General features: G+C 38.0%; 1 protein-coding gene across 7 annotated transcripts in view; it reads left to right on the forward strand.

Annotated features, from left to right (window-relative positions):
* The first annotated feature begins 241 nt into the window (after positions 1-241).
* Positions 242-22780, forward strand: part of NAA35 (N-alpha-acetyltransferase 35, NatC auxiliary subunit) — a 107470-nt gene continuing 84931 nt past the window's right edge. Inside the window, exons 1-6 of one of the 7 annotated variants that reach the window (XM_025851625.2) lie at positions 242-394; positions 1226-1354; positions 12407-12440; positions 15920-16034; positions 17305-17379; positions 18090-18257. In XM_025851625.2, coding sequence (XP_025707410.1) covers positions 1231-1354; positions 12407-12440; positions 15920-16034; positions 17305-17379; positions 18090-18257 — 516 coding nt within the window. In that variant the 5' untranslated portion in view covers positions 242-394; positions 1226-1230. The other 6 variants (XM_025851627.2, XM_025851628.2, XM_025851626.2 and 3 more) reach the window with 6 other exon arrangements.

The following is a 22780-nucleotide window of genomic DNA, read 5'->3' on the forward strand; positions in this document are numbered from 1 at the left end:
TTTCTAAGAATTTCCCAGAGAGCCGCGCGGGGCGGGGCGGGTTCTGCGACGCCCCCCCGGCTCCACCCCTCACAGGGACCCGCCCACTACCCGGGACTCCGCTTGAGGCAGGAGAAGGAAGGTAGCTTCCGGTCTCGCGATTGGCGCTAATCCCGCGAGAAGAGAAGACTGCTGCCATCGGTGGCGGTGGTGGGGGAGGGGTTGTGGCCGGGGCGCGCGAAGTCCCCAGGAGTGAGGGAGAGGGGGCGGGGTCGCGCGCACCGGGCGTACGCATGCGCGCACGCGGCCGGTCGGGCTGGGCTGAGAGGGGAGGGGGCGGCGGCGGCTGAGGCGGCGTCGTTATTTCCGCGGTCTGGACGGTGCGTGGCGGCGCGAGTGGCCACGGGAGAAGTAGGTAGGGACCGCCCGTGCAGAGCCATTGAAACTCCCTCTCTCCCGTGTCCTAGAGCCGCAGCCCCCCGCGCGTGTGGCGGACCCTGGGGACGCCAGGTCACCCTGCGGCCCCGGCCCTCCCGCCGCGCTTCAGGTAGGAGCTGCAGGCTCCCCTGTGTCCCCTGTCCACCGAGGCCCCGGCCTTTCCCGGGCGTGCCCGGCCTCCCGCGCGACGACAGCTCTGTCCTTGCTTCCGCGCCCTGTGGGGCCGGGGCCGGGCTGACCCGGGTAGGGCGGACGTGGGGCGGGTCCCCGCCTCAGGTGCGCCGCCACCCTGGGCCGGGCGGGTACGTCCCGCGCCAGGCGCTCCCGCACTCCGTGCCCACTGTGCGAGGCTGTGCGGGGGTCGTGTCGGGCCGGGGAGAGGTCGGCCCAGAGAGCTCCAGACAGGTGAGGGACCACCCTGACTTGAATATAGTTATCTCATGGGCTCCCGGGCAGCGAGAGGGGACTCTGAAGAGTGAGTGCCTTGGTCATTTGTGGCCAACGTGGAAAGTTGGAAGCTCGAGTTGATTCTGTTTGGACCAGTGGTGGGGTGGCTTCTGATTTTTTTTCTTGGATGGTGGGTAAACTCTTAAAGCCCTGGTAAGTGCTGGGCTATTAGTAAATAAGCAGCAGTAGTGTTAATGTAAGATTTAATTGCATTAAGATTTTTTTTCCCCAGTGCCATCCTCAAACTCAGGTCTGGCAGTTTAGTAAGACTTCCGTCCAGTACTTGAGCGAACACACATGGCTTGCAAATACTCTTGCCCTGAAAGCCACAATCTCTTTTACACCAATGTTAATTTTATAGGCATTATGGTCATGAAAGCTTCTGTAGAAGATGATGATTCAGGATGGGAGCTCAGTATACCAGAAAAGATGGAAAAAAGCAATACAAGCTGGGTGGACATAACCCAAGACTTTGAAGAAGCTTGTCGAGGTGAGTTTGAATTTTTGGACTAGAAATTCAGAATCTGGGAAAAGGTAAAATAAAATCTTGATTGCGATTTGTAGACTAAATGAAATCAACAGGTAAGTGTGGTTTATCAAGTTTGTTGACCACACTTACTCATTCTCTACCCTCTAATTTTAACTTTCATTTAAAGTCAGTCAGTATTTGATAGTGCATGGAATAGTGATGTTGAAGCAAATGCTTCAATTTTTCGAGCTTTAAATAACAGGTTAGAGAGTACATGGCAATAATTTCAAATTTGGAAACATGAATTGTATTGACCTAAAGGTGGTAGTAGTTTTGTATATTTGAGGTTTTTAAATAATCAAATCACATGATTCACTGATTAAGAGGCTCCAGTAGCTTCCTATTCCATGTAGAATAAAATCCATATTCCATCCCCATGGCCTGTATGGTCTGGTGCCTGCCCACCACTGACTTCATTTTTGTACCACTGCCCCACTAGACTCATTATGTTAGTCACAACGTCCTTTTTATGTCATTAAGCACACCAGGGCAGTTTCCCCTTGGACCTCTGCATATTTCTTTTTCTGTGTTTTAAACTGCTTTGCCTCCAGGTCTTCACATAGCTGTCTCCTTCTTGGCCGGTTAAATGTTACCTCCCCAGCGAGAATGTTTCAAAACAACTAATCTAAGTAGATTTAGCCCTGTTCTTTTCTGTCCAACTCCACCTCAGTTGAATCACTCCTTTATTTTTATCATAAAACTTATCTGCTGTCAGAAACTGTCATTTTCAGTTACTTCTTGTTTATTGTCAACCTTACCCACTGGAACATAAGCTCTGTGAGTGCAGAGATCTTGTCTGTAACTCTAGTACACAGAATATTGCCTGATACATAGTAATAGTTTAATAAACGCATAGGCATAAGTGATTAGAGAAATGAGCATGTTTGTTGTCCGAGGGGAATGAGCCTTAGGGAGAGACTGGAAAGAGAAAGGAACAAATGGTAGAATGAGAGGGGTGCCTGGGTGGCTCAGTTGGTTAAGCATCTGCCTTCCGCTCAGGTCATGATCCTGTGGTCCTGGGATTTAGCCCCGCTGCAGGCTCCCTCTGTGCACCCTGCCCCCAACTTGTGTTCTCTTGCATGTTGCGCATTCTGCCTCTTAAATAAATAAATAAAATCTTTAAAAAAAATGGTAGGGTGAGAGCTTGAATTTGAAGAGAGAATGGGATCAAGAACATGGTAGAGAAATTAACTTGGGGAAAAAGAATGAGGAATTACTGAGGCAGGAGGAACTGAGGTTAGGCTTGGTGAAGAAACAGGTATATATATGTTTTTAAAGATTTTACTTATTTGAGAGAGAGAGACAGAGAATGAGTAGGGGGAGGGGCAGAGGGAGAAGCAGACTCCCCGCAGAGCAGGGAGCCTGACGTGCGACTTGATCCCAGGACCCTGAGATCATGACCTGAGCCATAGGCAGATGCCCAACTGAATGAGCCACCCAGGTCTCTGAAACAGGTATATTTCTAAGTGGATGGGGAGGAATGGTGGAGGGATGCACACCTCGATGGCTTCTGTTTTTTTACTGAACAGGGTTAAGTATTTGGTGCTGGTGAGATGGAGTGTTTAGGATAGTGCTCTTGAGAGGAGGAGTAGAGACTTGGAGCAGCTGCTGGTGGAAAGGGAGCCAGCTGAGTATAAGCAAAATGATAAATCATGCACTTGCCCTTTTATTGTTTTGAAATACATGTCCAGTTAAAGTATGTCTAAGTGAAATTGTGGAAAGAACATTAGACTGGGAATTGGGGGACTGCCCATATCCATCTATCCAAGGGAGAGAGAAAGAAGTGTAAGTTACAGTGTAATTTTTGTGCCCAGAGCTCTTAAACTATTAGTGGATTATACCCATCATCTTGCACTGATTTTTAAATGACCTGTATTAGAGAGCCGTCATTCTGAACCTAAATGGAAAAGGTGTTATGAAGTTCATATGGCTTCACTTGGGCCTTAAAGGAGTGGTCAAGTTTCTATAAGTGAATGTGAGGGAATTACTCTAGACTGAGATGAACTATTACAGCCAGAGTTCAGTGAGAGTTTGATGTTAAGGAAGAGTGAGTAATTTTGCTTCTTCATGGAACGAACTTTGAATAGGCAATATGGTTTAATCCCTGCTTCAGTGGGGATTGAGAGGGGGTAGCGTGTCATTTTGTTGCCAACCTCAAACCATCCTATTAACTCTTCCATAATTAGCTCTTGCATTGTCTCAAGTGGCACAGATGTGAGGTATACTTGAAACTAAAAGGTTAATGTAGAAGTGATCTTCCTGTACATATATATTTAGGACTAAAGACTGTTGGCCGCTCTTGAGCCTGTGGTATTATTTGTTTTCTCTTCTTGAAATAATCAGATTCATAGCATCAGTTTAGTCTTAGACTTCTGTTCTAGCAACTTTCTGAGGACTAAATTTAAAATAAATATTGCTATACCCTTTAACTGTTGCAGTGGTCATTCTTCTTTAGTAACAGTATGGTGGCATTTGGCTAGACTTTTGTGATTCTCAGTACCAAAATAAATAAATATGCATAGTGATGACAGTGTTTTTCATGTACATTTCTACTTGTTCTTTTAGTGACTTTTCAGATTCTTCTGGACCAAATTCTAATTTCATCACTTCTTTTATTTCCTGTTAGGCAGATGGCACACATTCCCTCCACATTTCTTATATCTGACATTGAGGCCCTTGGCTTTTTTTTCCCCCTGAATTTATTTTGAATATATGGTGCCATTACTGTTACTGTGCCTGATACATAACATGTCATTCATCTAAATAACACCTCTTGAGCTTTGCTTCTCTAGGAAACTTTGCCTAATTCAAACCATTTCATTGACTCCTATAAAAAGCCTTTGATCGTATTTCATTTGGTTGTCTAAAGTTAGATGCTTTCTGAAGTACAAACCCACAACTTAGAAATTTCACTTAAACACAAATGATCATAAAATACACATTGCTCCTTCTTCTACCTACCAGATTCCTTTCTTTACACTCTCTCTGGATAGCCAACAACCTCTGCTAGGATGATGACACCATTAGGTGTCTAGAACCCAGAGGTAATCCAGGGTTGACCATCAATACTTCATTCTCCTTGAGCTTTAGTCTAGAAGGACAGGGGTCCATCCTGTCATCCTATGTCTTTCTGTCTTTGATGGCTTCACTCATTCCTTCTTAGCTGTCTTTCTCACAGGCCCTGTGGTTTAAGGCCCCCTCACCTATCCAATTTCTTCAACTTTTGCCCAGTACTTTTGGAAACCCCTTTTATTGATTTCTCTTCCCTCCTTTAAAATCCAGGATTCTTAAGCTTGTTTCTTTTCCTTTCTGTATTGTCTTCTCTCATTTAGAACATTTGTAGGTGCCTAATATATATTTGTTTAAAGAATGAATGAATATTTTAAGACCATATTTCTTCAAATTAGAGAGTATCTGGATCTTGTACTTCAGAAGTTTGAGAACCAGTGCATTACATTAAATGCTGTCATTTTGGGTGATTGCCTGAAACCAACATAATTATGAACACAAGATTGGGCATTGAAATTGTAGCAATACTTGATTATAATGTTATTATCCATTTGGTAATCCGTAATCTTTTTAAAAAATTATATAACTGATTAAATAGCATTTAAAAATTATCTTAGAAAAAATATAGATTCTTAATAAAACTTTCATGTACTCCTCCACTGAATTCATAAACCCCAATTTGAGAATCATTGTTCTAGGAATTTGCTGTTTGTTGGCACTTTATTCCAAGATGAAAAAGATGGATTGAAATTGTCTTGGTGAAAGATCTGGGCAACCTGTAAAATACATTTTTTTTTAAGATTTATTTGTTTGTTTGTTTGTTTGTTTGTTTGACAGAGAGAGACACAGGGCAGGAACACAAGCAGGGGGAGTGGGAGAGGGAGAAGCAGGCTTCCCACCGAGCAGGGAGCCCGATATGGGGCTAGATCCCAGGACCCTGGAATCATGATCTGAGCCAAAGGCAGACGCTTAATGACTGAGCCACCCAGGCACCCCTACATTTTTATTTTAAGTGATTTTGATTTTGGAAATGAAATTAAGTTTTCCTTGTTATATCCTATCAAGAATGTTTTCAGTGGTAGGACATGGGTGGGGTGGGCAGCACTAGTAATTGTGGGTCACTTTAGATCAGTGATTCCACCAGGGTTGATTTTTGCCCCTCAAGGAACATTTACCAATGTCTAACAACATTTTTGGTTGTCAAGTAGGAGGCGGGCTGCTACTGGTGTCTAGTGGGTACACACCAAGGATCCTACACAGGATAGCCGCCACGAAGTAATTATTTTGCGTAACATGTCATTAGTGCAATGTAGTTCACTCTATTTAGATTATTTTCAATAATATTCAACTATAATTTAACCTTTCTGACCCTGGATTCTTCAGGAAAGGAACGTATGGATGGATGTCTTAATGCCTCTAACAACTAGCGTTAACATAGAGCAAGCAATGGGAAGAGAATGGGACCTTTGCTGCACTTTTGAGTTCTCTTCTGCATTGTTGAATGCATCTTATCAGATTATCTCTTTAATCAGGCAGGTGTTGTGTATCCTCCTCTATGTTGGTAGTTTTTGGTTAACAGAAAAGCTGTCCTCAGAAGTCACCACTTTCCCTCTTTTAGCTGGTTATTCCACTATCCATAATTCTAGATAGCATGCTTTTATTGCCACTTCTTGATTCCTTGCATTCACAATTTGGCATCAACTATGGACTTCTATCCATATAGTTACAGCTACATTATGGATATGCAAATATTATCCATAGCTGAGCCAAAGAGTAAAGCTTTTATTACTTTTTCCTTCTTGCATAGTTCTGTCTTACACAAAAAATTTTTACCCAAAATCTATGTAGTTATCATTAATTCTACCTTAGACTCCTTACCCCTTTTCTAAATCTTAAGACTTTCAGACACCTCAGACATCCTGTCATTTTCATCTCTGAAGAAATTTCTCCTCAAGCCTCTTACTTATTGCTCCAGTCTGGACTTCTTGCCTTTGTACATCATGTAATCCTGAGGTCATCAGCCTGGGGTTTCTTTAATAAAAATTAGACATCTTTATTCTCCTCCTTCGTAGAGTGCATGGGAGATATAATCTGGATGTCTGAAAATGTCTTTATTCTATCCTCCCACTTTATTGATACTATAATATGTCTGGATACCTTTGATAATTTTGAGGGCATGACCCATTGATGGTTTTGCACTGATGTTGCTATTAAGAAGTTTGATGACTTTCTGATAACTGAGCTTTCATATGTAACCTTTTAAGATCTTCTATTTGATCCTGTATACACACCTTTCACAGTGGTTTGCCTGGTTAACAACTCTGAGGTCCTCTCACCTTGTCTGATCCTTTAGTTCTAGGAAACTTTGTTCTATTTCCTCTTTGGGTTTTTTTGTTAGTGTTTTTTTTTTTTTAATTTTAATATATTTTATTCAAGCTAGTAGATCAAAAGTATTATTACTTTGACATATTAGAATACAAATTATTGAGATATTTTACATTCCTTTTGTGTACTAAGTGTTCAAAATTTGGTGCATACTTGACACAGCATATCTCAGACACTAAATTTTTTTAAATTTTTTTTTATGTTAATCACCATACTTTGTTAGTGTTTTTTTTTTTTTTTTGGTATTATTCTCCTTATGGACTGTCTGTTTTTTGGATACTGAACCTTTGGGAGATGCTTAGATCATGAGAGTGGAGCCCACATGAATGGGATTAGTCCCTTCTGCTGTTTGACGTTACCGCAGAAAGATGACTGTCTAGCAAGTAGGCCCTCACCAAATACCTGCTGGTGCCTTGATCTTGGACTTCCCAGATTCTAGAACTGTGAGAAATCTTTGTTGTTTATAGGCTGCTCAGGTATATTTTGTAGGTATATTATAGGTATTTTTTTGTTGTAGCAGCCTGAATGGACTATCTTCCAAACCTACTGTATTTTTCTTTTCTGCTGTAATGTTCTTAATTTTTAAAATTTTTTTTCTCTGAATATTCCTCCTCCCTTTTTTAAAAAAGTAAAATGTCCTGTTTTTGTTTCAGGGTTGCACTGTTATATCTCTGTAAGGATAATAGTTCTTTTGAATGTTCTTGTACAAAGTATCTTTCCTCCAACTCGCCTTTTCTTTTTTTAGTTTCCTTTAGTTTATATCTTTCATATTTGGGCATTACTTCAGATATCTAAGAATTCTTTGTTGCCTGTCTAAGGGTGGGAAACCAAAAAGCCAATTGGAAGCTCTGAAGTTTTGAGTGGGACTTATTGACACTGACTGTCACTGTCAAGTGATCTGACTTGGCTTTTGTGGTGAAGAACATCTGATATACGTTACTTAATGCTTTCTATTTGGAAAGATTATATTTAGTAGAGAAAATTTAGTCTTTTGCCTTGAAGTTGAAGCTCTGGCTTGACTGCCTATGATTTAAGTTAAGTGGGGGAAGAGATCTGGGTTTTTTACATATTCACTTAATGCCCCCTCTTTCCAGTACTGTACCTGGTCTTCCAATAACCTTCTGTCTCTGGAGATGTTTTTACCCTCTTCAAAAAAAGTCTTCAGTGTGTGAGTTTAGGGAGGGGCAGTTACCCTGCTCTGTAAATAGGACAGGGTTCTGTGTTGTCTGACTGCTCAGTCCTCCATATTTTAGCCTCCCTTTATCTGCACTTTTAGGGGCAAGTGGTAAGTCAGGTTGGTTTTTGGCTTTCTCCACTCCTGATTTTAGTATTTTGTTTTCTTGAGTTAGCTAAGAAACTACTTAATTTGTCTTTTTATTTCCAAGTTTCTCCAGTTTTGTTGTACTGTTTCTGTACCTGTTTTTCTTCTTTGGAGTATATACCTTTCTTAAAACACACACACACACACACACACACACACTCACACACACTCACTCTTTATCTGGTTGTTTTAATGAGATTTCAGGAGGGAATTAGAGGTAGTTGCATGTGTTCAGTTAGCCACCTTTACCCCTTGGTAAACCTCAATTGGTTTGTTTAAATATCACTATTACAGTGGTATTGGATTTCAACTGTATCATTCAACCTACTGATTCAGTAGGTGTTCATAGGGTCCCTAGCTGGGAACTTAACCATCGTTTATAATGTTATGGGTGGAAATCTGTTCAAAGATCTGTAATTTCAGTTTACACATCTGTTCACTTATAAGATGATAAAATGTATTTGCCTTGTCACATAGGTACATGTTTTTCTCTGTCCTGTAAGATAATTTTTCTCAGAAGAATGATCATATGCTTCAAGTGCTTAGTACTGCTGCATACCCAAACTCCACTACAAGTTCTGATTTATTATTCATTTCCAAGGCAAAAGGATGTCCAGTAAGATGTTAGGAAATTCTGTGACCCACAAAATTGAGTTAAATTTTCTCTCACAACAGATCTATTCATGCCTTATATGAGAGTGAGGATAAAAGAAAAAGGCGGTTTATTGTCAAAGTAGTCAAAAAAATTTGAATCATCAACTTTTCCTCGTATCTGATTTTTTCCTTTGCTCTGAGTGTTTTAAGGTATGTACTACTGCACCTACTTAAGGCTTTAACTTAAAAGTAGAAGTAACTGTTTTTTTTATCATTGTGTTAGTGTGGTTCAGCAGTTTGGTGTGTCTGTGATCCCTGGGATCATTAAGATTTCAAAGGGTGTGCAAGATCAAACCAATTTCCATGGTAAAACTATTTCCATATAATATTGAGATGTTAACTTGCCTTTTTGACTCTCCTTATAAGTACTGTGGAATTTTCCAGGGACTACATGACATGTGATGATGTCATTGCTCTAACTGCTAAGATAAATGTAAAACGTCCTTCTCACTAAATTTTCTGAGACTTGCAGCCTAGTTGGATAAGACCCAAACTACTCAGGTCTATAGTGCTGTAGAAAAGATCATGATTCTGTGTCCAGTTGTTGATCATGCAGTGAGAGTGCTTGCACTCTGCTTAGTTGAGTAAATTTTAAAGTTTCCTGCCTATAGTTTACTGTGATCGGATTACTGATACTCTTTTTTTTCTTTTAAGATTTTATTTATTTATTTGAGAGAGAGAGAGAGAGGGCATGCGCACGTGGACGCATGAGGAAAAGCAGAGGGAGAGGGACAAGTGGACTCTGCACGGAGTGCGGAGCCCGAGGTGGGGCTCAATCCCAGGATTCTGAGATCATGACCTGAGCCGAAATCAAGAGTTGGTTGCTTAATCGACTGAGCCACCCAGGCCCTCCTGATTACTGGTGTTCTGAGGGACCTAATGAGAGTCAGCTAGTTCAACCCTTCATTTTACAGATAGGAGACCAAGACCCGGAGTGATCGACTTGCTTTTAGGTCTGTGGAGTGTTTTTAAGTTTGGTGAAGCTATTTGGTTTCCAAATCTACCTTAAGTATTTGATAAATTACTACAGCAGTTCTCAGATTTTTTGGTCTTAGGACCCCATTATACTCTTAAAAATTATATTTTTAAACTCTTTAAAAATTGTGTGTTAGCATATATATAGATGTTTACTGTATTAAAATTTAAAACTGAGAAATTTAAAAAATACTTACCAATTCATTTAAAAACAATTATAAACCCATTGCATGTTAACATGTTTTTTAATGAAAAATAAATTTATTTTTCAAAACAATAACTTACAAGAATGGTGTTGTTTTGTTTTTTTGAAAATCTCTTTAATATCAGCATAACGAAGGGCACCTGAATTCCTTATCTGTGTGTTTGTTTGAAGTAAACGAGGTAAATCTGGCCTCATCCAGTATGTAGTTGAAAAATGGAGGAACCTTTTCAGATAATTGTGGATACTCTTCTTTGATATTACAGTACAACAAAACTTGACGGGTGGTAGTTTCTTAAAGATTAGTTGTGATGTGGAATCCGAAGACCTGTCAGTGGACTTTCCATTCTTTGTTACATTAAAATCCCCTGGTCTGCCTTGAATTTTGAATGGATCTTTTATCCATGCCTAATTTTGAAACATGTGTTGCTGTTTGGAAAATAATGGCTCATTGAGTTAAGCAGATCTTCCAAATGCTGATATAATTTATATAATACTGAAAAGCACATTTGTTAATATCACCACCAATATCATCAGAAAAGTCTTTTTTAAGTATTGGGAAGCTATCAGGTTCACAGTGTCAGATATTTCTCCAAATTCCAATTTTTGAATAAAAGCTCCAGTTTTATCATTGGTAACACAAATGTCAGCTGTTTTTCTTAAAGCAACAAACTCATTTATTTTCAAGAAAATGACATATTCTCAGATCTGAATAAGTATAGTTTGGCCATTGTTCAAGGAAAAATGGTGTTCCATAATTGTGCAAGTGCTTTTCCTTAAGACAGCATCTTACATTGGTATGCAGCAAAAGTGTTTGCTTATACTTCCCATTTTGTCAAATAGACTATTTAAATAAAGATGTACTCGGAGATTGAGATTTAATCAGCTAAATCAGGGCCAGCACTAGGATGAAGTGATTTAGGCACCGAGGGTGCAAAATTTAAGAATTTGCTACCTGAAAGTGAATGCCTCTTTAAATTTTGCATGGGAGGTCCTTCACTGGCTACACCCTGGTCCCAGCTCTGAGGTTAATAATTTTACTGCTTCATCAAGGACTTCTTAAGTGAAACTAAAAAAAAAAAGTTTGTCTTTTTTAACTGCAAATGTATGGAGTTAAAGAATACACTATTTAGCTTGGGGCCACTGTCTTAATTTGTGCTGAAACTAAAGCAGGGTAGCCCTGTCCCCCCATTTTTTATTTTTCCTTTTTTTTTTTAAGATTTTACTTATTTGGGAGAGAGAGAATGAGAGAGAGAGAGCATGAGAGGGAGGAGGAGACTCCCTGCTGAGCAGGGAGCCCGATGCGGGACTCCATCCCGGGACTCCAGGATCATGACCTGAGCCGAAGGCAGTTGCTTAACCAACTGAGCCACCCAGGCACCCTATTTTTCCTCTTTATGCGTTGCTTTTGCATCATCAGTGCAAATGTCAACACAATGAAAAAGACAATGTTTTGGTATTACTATAAAAGTAATTTTTAAATTTTATCTGTTTGGGAAAGAGTGCGAGCAGGAGCTCGCCAGTATGTGCACAAGTGAGCGGGGGTGGAGGGGCAGAGGGAGAAGGAGAGAAAGAATCATAAGTATGCCCCACACTCAGCGTGGAGCCCAACACGGGGCTCAGTCTCACAACCCTGAGATCATGACCTGAACCGAAATCAAGATCTGGTTGCTTAACTGACTGAGTCACCCAGGTGCCCCAATATTACTATGAAAGTAATTCTAATATCACAGACACCACCTCGGTTCCCAGACCATCTTTGAGAACTGCTGAAAACTAGTGCTTTGCACCTTCAGCAAGATTTGGCCATCAATATTTAAGCTACTTAAAATGTTATGGTAGTGGTTCTCATCTTCCCTGCACATTGAACTCACCGTAGTGCTTTAAAACCACTACAGAGGTCCTATCTCTAGAATTTAATTGGTTTAGGGTGCTGCTTGGATGTTGGGATTTTTCACAAGCTCCAGAGTTGATAACAATATGCAGCCAAGGTTGGGACCTGTTTTATAGGGGTTGAATACTGTTTGGATTAGCTGTTGACTCATGTTTTCTACATTGAAATAAAATATAATTTTAAAAAGTAGCTTTGGCACTGTTCCTGGGACAAAAAGCGGTTAGATTATGACACCAAGTGGTTTAAAAACAACTTGAGAAATAGCAGTCAGTTCTGTGAAAAAGTATATACTTAGGGGGAATTTTACTAGTGATACCTTAAAATGAGGTTGGTAATTCTGATTAGATTATTTTGGCCTCTGGTGGGTTGCTTGCTAATTCTAAAAAGTACAATTTATAGAGTTTATTCACTCTGTAGAAGGCATTATATTAGTAATTGAGTACAAATAATAATTTCATAGAAAATGGAGTTTAATGAAAGCCCATTTTTCAAACAAAACTTTTTTTTGTTAGAATTAAAATTTAAATATTAAGATGGTATTATTCAAAGGATTTTTCTCTTTGTTTCTTTTAGAATTAAAGTTGGGAGAACTGCTTCATGATAAGCTGTAAGTATTTGTGTCATTTGAAATAGTGTAGTTTACTTCTGTTTTTTTCTCGTATGCAGTAGTATTCCTTGAGACCTGGGTAATATTACATTTCAAAGCTGTAAAAATAAAATTAATTATAAATATATTTTTAACATTGATGAGTTATTTTGGGGCAGCTGACCCTAGTTGTGATATGAAATGGTTGGACTTAGTGAAACTATGCCTCATGGTCCTTTCCTTGAGAGTTAGATATGTAGGATGTGGAATTTCTTGAAGAAAAGTTAACAGGCTGTATGTTATCTATAATAAGCTGGTTGATGACCAGAGATAAGTGAGATAATGGCTGGATGAAAGTAGATTGAGAATCGCTGGAAAGGTGGAAAAAGAGGTGCTTGATTCTATTTATACTACCATAGATAGCCTCAGGTCCCATACTGCTCTGGCAGGCTCAATTTCAAGGTTAGAAATACTAAATATTAAATTAGTGCCCGAGATTGGACATTTGGGAAGCAAGGGTAGACCCTGAAATTTAGTTCTTCTCAGACTGTAGTGTGAATCGGAATCATCCCACACATTGAAAACACATGTTGCTGGGCCCCACCCCCAGAGTTCCTTCTTTAGGTCTGGCATGGGACCACAGAAGTTGCATTTCCACCAAGTTCCCTGAGGAGGTTGATGCTGCTGATCCAGGGACCAACTACACTGGTGCTGCCCGCAATTCTAGGAAAGCTAAAATGAAACCATATCACAAGCTAATACAGGAAAGAGTGTGGCTTCTGACTGTGGAACAAGATTTGAAAGAAGTTAGCTGGAGGGACCACGCTCTCTTCATTTCCCCAAGGTTTTAGGTTCAGCCCAGGGAACATGATTGCCAGCAGCCTCCCCTGACCATCTATCTATTAAAGTTATATTTTTGTGATTCATATCTCCCTTAGCTGTCTTGTCTTTTATCCCTAGCATACAGTCTTCTAACATGCTATGTAACTTTTTATTGTTTATTTTCTGTTTCCTTCCACTGGATATAGTAAGGCAGGCAAATTTGTTCTGCTCACTCATGTATCCTAAGTACCTAGAACCATGCTTAGAACATATTAGGTGCTCCTGAAATTTGTTGAATGAATGGAATAGCTAACTTAATGCTACTATAGTTTCCATAGAGCTTTACTAATTAGGCAGATACCTCATTAGTCTAGGGTTTTAGTTGTGCCATTAAAAACTTGGTTTAGTTTTTCTCTTGTAAGTAATAAGTGGATACTTTGTTTTAAACTAATTCAGACATCAGAGATGAAACAAAAACTTCCCATGACACTGCCCCCACTCCCCCACATGCCTGTTCTTTGCCCAGAGAAAATGACTGTTAGCAGATTGTTGCATGTCTTTCTAGACCTATAAATATATTTACATACTGTAAATATCTTTCTTTTACATACAGTAAAATCGGTAAATTAGTTAATTGTAAGTACGAATCTACAGTATGTATTTTGAAAATTCCTTCCCAATTCAGTGTATCTTGGAGCTCATTCTCTGTTACTATATAAGCTCTACCTTGTTCATTTTAACTGTTGGTTTGTATTTTACAAAATGGCTATACCTGTGGTATCCCTATTGATGGACATTTAAATTGCAAGATTTTTGGTAACATGGGAAAATTGAAGACATTTAATTTCTACAAGCCTTTTTGTATACATGTACAAATAATTTTTAGGGTGGAAGCCTAGGACTCAAATGACTGGATTTTAATGGGTTCAGCCAGACTTTTCCTAAACAAAAGTGTGTATCAATTTATACTCCCACCAACAGTATATGAGAGTAAACTAAATATATTTTTAAAACTTTGTGAATAGCCAGAGAAATTCCTCATTGTTTGGTTTGCATTACCTAATTACATTTGAATTTGAGCAGCTTTTCACCTTGTTATTAATATACATTTTTTCTTTTGCGAATTGTCCATTCCTGTTTGCCTTTTTTTTTTTTTTTTTGGACTACTTGCCTTATTTATATGTACCAGGTGGTTGTATTCTGGATAATAACTTTTTGAAAATTATATTAAAAATATCCGACCTAGATAATTATGGAGTTCCAGCTATGGTTTATTATAGGCACATATAAACTAGTTTTGTAAATTATTGAAGAGTCTTTTATTTGCTTGTTTTAGGTTTAGAACTTAAATTTGCCTGCAGTTTACTTTTTGAAATTGTGTGAATCAAAGATTTCACTTTTTTCCAGATGGGTAGCCACTTGTCTCAACGGTATTGATTAACCCACTATTTTTCAGTACTCTGAAATTCTACTTTTTTTTTTTTAAGATTTTATTTATTTACTTGACAGAGACACAGCGAGAGAGGGAACACACGCAGGGGGAGTGGGAGAGGGAGCTTGATGTGGGGCTCGATCCCAGGACTCTGGGATCATGACCTGAGCCGAAGGCAGATGCTTAATGACTGAGCCACCTAGGCTCCCCAAAATTCTTTTACCAAATATAATTCCTACAGAAATGGGGTTGGGGCTGTTTTCTCTTGACGTGTGTATGCTAGAATGCTTTCAATTATTATATCTTAGAATATTTTTGATATTTGATGAATCTCTATTGTTGAAAAATTCTCTTCCATTTTTGCATATTTTCCGTTATGGCTTGACAACATCTTTGAAAAATACCGTTTGGGTTTTGACTAGCATAGACTAGAGTTGTCTTCAATAATATGTTCATCTTGTCGGATTATTTTGAAGCATTAAGAGATTTGAGGGATTACAGGGAAGAGTTTGTCTCCTTAAAGCTGGTTTTGATGTCTTGCTGCCTTTCTGAGAGAAATGATTTAGTGTAGCAAGGTAGATGTCTTGATTTTCCTGGTAATCTAATAGCTTAGACTAAGCAAAATATAAAGTCAGTAGCTTCATCACCTGTCAGACTTTCTTTTAAGCTTTTTTTGTTCCTGTCCCATTTTTTTGAGGCATTTCTCCGTTAACGATACACTTACCAGTCCACAGTGCATCACAACTATCTGCTTTTATGGCTAATAAGCCACAAAAACCAGACACAAGAGGATTCCTGGATTATTTTTCATTATGTTATTGCCAGAACTTTGGGCATTACATACAGTAATGTGCCAGATTATTACTATTATTCAAGATCTAAAGAAAATGATGATTATTTCAACATTAAGTAGAGAAAATTATTTAAAGAAGGCAAAGTGAAATCCATTATAGATCAGTTGATCTTTTTTCCAAAATTTCTAATGTGCAACATTTTGAAGGAAACACAAAAAACATTTTTTTTCTTTTCTCCCCCGCAGTGCATTTAAAATAATTTGAGTGACAAATACATGGAATAATTTTTATGTTATGTTTCTATCTAATTGAAATAGAAGTGGTAACAAATTGGGAAGACTAAATACATAGAATACCATAGTTATTTAAAGCACTATAATTTTATATCATTGTGGGAATCTGGATAAACTTAACTGGTTCAAAAACAATTTGGTCAATTTTTTTATTTCCAGATTTGGCCTTTTTGAAGCCATGTCTGCCATTGAAATGATGGATCCCAAGATGGATGCTGGCATGATTGGAAACCAAGTTAATCGAAAAGTTCTCAATTTTGAACAAGCTATCAAGGTAATTACCATTGTGCTTTTTGTGTTTTATCATTTGTTATTTCATATGTTAAAACAATGAAAATCAAACTTGGCATATTAAAATATAATTTTTTTAAGATTATCTCAGGTATGTAAACAAAACTTGGTTATAACCTTTAGTTATCTATCTCTTGAAATTTTAAGATCTGTAAATTGTTCAAGGTCTTCATTACAAGCTTGCTCTACATTTGTGTGTTTATTAATTTTTTTTAAAGATTTTATTTCAGAGAGAGCACGAGTGGGGAGAGGGGCAGGGGGAGAGGGAGAAGCAGACTCCTTGCTGAACAAGGAGCCGATCAAGGGCTCGATCCCAGGACCCCAGGGTCATGACCTGAGCCAAAGGCAGACACTTAACTGACTGAGCCACCCAGGTGCCCTGTTCATTAATTTTTGAAAGCATTTCAGTATATATTCAAATACCAGGGTAGTTGGGTTGGTTAAGGGATTAAATTTTATGTATTAATACATTAAGCAAGGTGCTTGTGGTTGTGAATTTGAAATTAACTGTGAGGATTGACTTACAGATTCACTCATAGTTGACACAGAGTTTAATTTTGCATATTTTATGAGGAAAGATTTGCTAAACAAAATTTACAAGTAGTATAGTTAACTTAAGGGAATGGTTTTTAAAAATGTTTGGGGCACCTGGCTGGCTCAGTCCAGTTAAGCATCTGATTCTTGATTTTGGCTCAGGTTATGATCTCAGGGTCATGAGAATGAGCCCTGCTTTGGTCTCCACACTCCTTGGGGAGTCTGCTTGAGGTTCTCTCTCTCCCTCTCCTTCCCTGTACCCTGTGCATGTGCATGTTCTTTCTCTCTCAAATAATTAAAAGTTTTCTCTTGGTAAATAGTTTTGATCCATTAATATGATTAATGTTTATTAATGCTTAAAACTAATTTGAACTGCTTTTTAAATACTTGTTGGTTTGACTTTTTGTTTCTTTGTAAAGGCCTTCAGTCTGTTTCAAATTAAGAGGCTTTGATTTTTTTTTTATTGACGATCTATTTGTTGGTTTGACTTTTTGTTTCTTTGTAAAGGCCTTTAGTCTGCTTCAAATTAAGAGGCTTTGATTTTTCTTATTGAAGATCGAATACAGAGTTGGTGTCTTAGTTTTTATCAGGTGATGACATAGTTCTAGAATTTTTATTTTTAAAGTCTAATTTTTGGAAGAGAAAATGCTACTGGACATAGAAACCATAAATTTGTAAAAAAACTTCTGCTCATATGTCCTATTTCTCCTCGTTTTTAGGATGGCACCATTAAAATTAAAGACCTCACCTTGCCTGAATTGATAGGGATAATGGATACTTGTTTTTGCTGTTTGGTAAGAGTTGAAATAACACTTGGTTAATCTAAAAACTATGACTTCCCAGGAAGTTTCTCTGGTTGGGGATTATTGACTTAGAGACAGAAGTCAGGAAAACTTGTGCAGTTTCTTGCAGTAAACTAGGTGGGATGTGATGCTCTCGACTAGCAGTAGTAGTAGGAGTAGGAGTAGGAGTAGTAGTAGTAGTAGTAGTAGAAGACTAGGTGGGATGTGATGCTCTCGACTAGCAGTAGTAGTAGTAGTAGTAGTAGTAGTCGTCGTCGTCGTCGTCGTCGTCTTTAGTAGTAGTGAGTATGAAAAAGAAAAGTTAAATGAGTGGCTAGGGACTGGTTAGTTCTAAAACTGTGAATTCCCTACCTTATGGATTTTTATTGACTCCATTGTGGCATTGATTGCTTTTGGATGGTATGTAAGGCAGCATTCTAATTTCATTAATCTCCAAGTATATTGCAAACTGAATTCTATATAAGAATGCTTCCATTAGATAGCTAATCGTATTTATGGTAATGATCCTTGAAAATCTTTAGTCAGTGAATGTGAATTGTAATTCTTTTGTCCCTTCTGACTTTGATCATCTTTGAAATGCTATGATTAATAATACATTTATTTGGGTCTGTGGCAGTCTAGCTCTTGACTGTTGGGTCAATTTAGACTTTGCAGGCTTTGTGTGTTGTCTTAAACATACACATACATTTATTTCTTTATAGATAACATGGTTAGAAGGCCATTCCTTGGCACAGACAGTATTTACGTGCCTTTACATTCACAATCCAGACTTTATAGAAGATCCTGCCATGAAAGCTTTTGCTCTGGGAATCCTGAAAATCTGTGACATTGCAAGGGAAAAAGTAAATAAAGCTGCTGTTTTTGAAGAGGTAAGATTTTGTAATAGAATTCCTGAAGCTCATTGACCACTTTATTAATTGTGATACATTTAAATGATCATATATATTTTTATCAACAAATATAGTTAAAAACAGTTTTTAAAAGTGATGCTGTGCTGTTTACAAATATATTGGCTGAAGTGAACCAGTTTGGAGAAAGAACTTTAGTTTCAGTATATGTTCTTTCTGTCAGTACCATTCATTGAGTATCCATTATGTGCAGAGTATTTTGTTCTGGGTATTGTGGGAATTCACAAAGAAAATAGAAGACACAGCTTCTTCCCTCAAGTCTCTTATAAATTATAACAGAAGTGCTGTACTTCCAGTCTTTGGTTAAGAGGGAACTAAGGAAAACAAAAGTATAAAGAATATTTTAGGGTATAAACATATTCTTCCAGTTTGTACGGAGTAGTTTGCCCTGAGGAAGTGTTGTGAGTTTTAGACATGGAAAGATGTTTTTCTCCTTATGAGAAAAAATAAGGTTTCAGGCACTGATAATTTTAAGGGGGAATATGATAGCATTTAAAATTATTGATAAGTATTTTTAATTCTTCCTTTTGTTGAAACTTATGTTTCTTTTTAACACTGTTACTGATCCAAAATAAATATCTTAGTCTCCTACAGTGGTTCAGTCTATAGTATGTGTAGCTTTAAATTTATATTAATAATGTGAGAATAATACAGCTAATATGACTTCACATTTAAATATATGGCTTGTAAGTTGTGTATGAAATACTGTCTACTTTTTACACACTCATTGGTTAGGTAGCTACTTATTTTAATTGCTGTGGGTATCATGGAAAATCTTACCCATTTGCATGAAAATTTTAAAAAGATTAGTTCAAGTTAGGTGAGAAGAGATATATATATTATTAAATACTTACATTCTCACACCACACCCAAAGGACATCAGAAATCCTAATCCTCGGGCAGAGAAAGGATTCATTTAGCAAACAGGGCTATAGTAGTTGGTTAGCACCCTTGAAAATTAACTTATCATCATTTTATGCCTCCCTTAATCTGTTGGGTTATTATAGCAGAATACCATAGATGGAGTGGCTTGTAAACTGAAGTTTATTTCTCATAGTTCTGGAGACTAACAAGTCCACGATCAGGGCACCAGCAGCTTTGGTGGCTTGTGAGGGCCTGCCCTCTGGTTCCTAGATGGTCATCCTTGCACAGAGTCCTCCCTTGGCACAGAGTGCACGGGAGCTCTCTGGGTCTCTGTTATAAGGGTGCTCATCCCATCCATGAGGGCTCTGCCCTCATGACCTAATCACCTCCCTGAGGCCCCACCTCCTCATACTATCACAGTGGGTGTTAGGACTTACATATGAATTTTGGGGGGACACAAACATTCAGTCTATGACAACATCAAAATAAATTGCAGATAGATGAAATATTTTAAGTGTAAAAAAAGTTAAAAAGACAGTTTATAGAAAATGAATGGTCTTTAAACATAAGATGTGTAACGTAAGAGACGTGCAGATTAAAACTGAGATACCATTTTTTACCCATTATTGGCAAAGATTAGAAATTTTGTATAATGTGCTTATCCATGAGGGTGAGAAACAGGCACTCAACATGTGCTGTGTGTGTGAGAGACAAATAGTCATTGCTTCCCTCTTTTTAATCTTTAATTTCAAATTAACAAGTTATAGTGACAGCACAAAGAACAGTATATATCCCTCACGTTGATTCAGCTGCTATTAATCCATTGTCCCATTTACTTTCTCAGTTTCTCTCTCATGTATGTGTGTTTTTTCCTTGAATTGGTGGAGAGTAAGTTGCATACGTTATGACCTTCTCCCCACAAACACTTCTCAGTGTGCATCTCCTAAGAAAAAAGGTACTTTCATACACAACTACAGTACAATTATCAACCTCAGTGAATCTGTAATAACAGTCCACTCTCCATATTCTGCTCCTGTCAGGTGACCCAGTAATATCCTTCTTAGTGTTTTTTTTTTTTCCCTGCGGTTCGGGATCCAGTCTAGAATCATGTCCTGCATTTAGTTGCCTCTTTAGTATCCTTTAGTCTATAGCAGTTCCTCTGCCTTCTTTGTCTCCATGTCATTGATGTTTTTGGAGAACACAGGCCTCTCCTCGTTTGTCTTATAATGTTCCTCACTTGGGGTTTGTGTGTTTTTTCTCCTGATTACATTTAGAATATGCAGTCCTGGTAGGAATATGATGCAAATGATATTGTGTCCTCCTTCTGGTGTCACTATTGAGGCATGCAGTATGCATCTGCCCCCTCAGTGGTGATGTTATTTTGTTCCAGGGTGTTTTCTGATTACCGTATGGTTACTGTTTTCTCCCCTGGCATGTAATAATCCTTCCATAAGGAAACTCTTTAAGGTCATACAAATATCCTGCTCATTAAAATCTTTCCCCTAGATTTAGCATCCATTGATGCTTGCTTGGAATAATCTTCACCGTGATGGCTGCAAAATGATGATTTTCTCACCTTAGTACCCCTCCCCCACATTTATTAGTCAGGACTCAGGTTTTCACTGTAAGCAAGACTCCTTAATGGTATTATAAACTCACACAACTGTTTTAAAGAGCAGTTGGTAATATAAGTTAAAATGTATATGACTTACCACAGCTGGTTCACTTTTAGGAATTTATTCTACAAATAGATCTGTGCTGCGTACAAAGATTTATGTACAAGGACATTAATTGTAGTTTAGTTTGTAGTAATGAAAATCTAGAAACTACCTTAATGTCCATCAATAGGAGACTTGTTAAATGATGCTACCTTCATACGGTGGAGTATTATGCGCCCTTTACAAAGAAGGAGGTAGATTTATGTGTACAAGTAAGATCAGACCTCCGAAATAAAGTAAAATAAGTCAGGTATAGAAAAGTATGTATAGGTTTCTTTTTTAAAATGGGAAGTAGTTAAATCTTCATTACAATAAGATAACTGGAATCTTGAGGGTTGGGATATACTTGTTTGTGCTGTTGGAATTTTTATTATGTGCCTGGATGAGTTTGTTTTAAAAGTAAATGAAAATTTTTCTGTAATGTAAGTAATTAAAATTGAAATTCTGCATATTCTCTGGATGAAGGACTTACAAATGGGAGAAATCATAAAGGAAAGTACCAACAGGAAAAAGCTGATAGAAAAATTTTTTTCAAAAAAATCTAGATAACAAAAATAATCTATATTTCTGTGTTAAGATCTCATTCAAATAAAGCATAACACTGAAGCCCAGATGAATAGGCAGTAAAATAAACAGCTTACTCATGGAGGAGGGGAATAAATGGCCATAGCATTTAAAAATTTAGTCTCAGTGTTCCAAGAAATACAGTTAAAATAATTCATTTTTCTTCTATCAAATATATTTTTAAATGAATATTCAATATTGGTTAAGGATGCAGTAAGTTGTCATTTGGTTTTTATTAGTGGGAGTATGCATTAGCACAGCTGAAACTAATTCATCTTTAGAACTCAGCCTTAAATGATTAGAAATGTGGATACTTTATGCAAAAACCCTTTAATCAGTTTTTAATAGTGAAAGTTGGCAACAACCAAAATGCCACCATTAGGGTTTGCTTGAAGTAAATTATGGATAATTTATTACACATAGTTTATTATATAGAGTGATAGTGAAAAAAGTGTTTAAAATCATGGGGGCGTGGGGGTGGCTGAGTGGCTTAGTGGGTTAAGCATCTGCCTTTGCCTCAGTTCATGATCTTAGGGGCCTGGAATCGAGCCCCGAGAAGGGCTCCTTGCTCATTGGGGAGCCTGCTTCTCCCTCTTCTCTCTGCCCCTCCCTCCTTGTGTGCGCTCACTCTCAAATAAAATCTTTAAAACATGGGAGAGGGTATACTTTAAAGGGTTAAGAAAGCAGCACACAGTATAACCAACTATGTAAAAATAAGACTGGAAAGAAGTATAAAGCTCCTGGGCTGGAAAAATTATGTTTTCTTATTTCTGTAAACTTTTCAGATTTTTCCAGATAAGTATGTCTTGTTTTTATAATTAGAAAAAGAATTGATTGCCTACTGAAAGTCCTTAAGAGACCTGGTAATGAATAAGTAAGAATAAACTATAATAAACAAATCATTTCTTTGAAATGGCTGCTTCTGCAGTTCCTAGGTGCTGGTATATTTTGTCCTCAGATGTGTCTCTGCTTTGTTTTCACTCCTGAACTAGAGACATGTGTCTTTCTTAATATCCTGTATACATGTGCAAAATGGAAACCACTGTTCCCCCATCAAACCACTGATTCTCTTGCATTCTGCATCTTGCAGAATGGTATCTACAGGGTTATCTAATTGAAATCTTTTATTTTTACCTTGCAAGTGTCTTCAGTCTTTTGAAGCTTTTCCTTCTCTCAATGTTCCTGCTTTAGTTTGAGCTTTTGTCAGCTTCAGATTTAGGTTCTTGAGAGAGTGTCTGCACTTTTCTTTCTGGCCCGGTCTTTCCCTCTAGGCCACTGTCTACTTGACTACCACTTAGCTACCATCTTAAAAGTAGGTAATCTGGTCATGTTCAGTTT

This window comes from Callorhinus ursinus, unplaced genomic scaffold (genome assembly GCF_003265705.2).
Source record: "Callorhinus ursinus isolate GAN/ISIS: 27379988/994484 unplaced genomic scaffold, GSC_fseal_2.0 scaffold39, whole genome shotgun sequence".
Classification (NCBI taxonomy): Eukaryota; Metazoa; Chordata; class Mammalia; order Carnivora; family Otariidae; genus Callorhinus; species Callorhinus ursinus.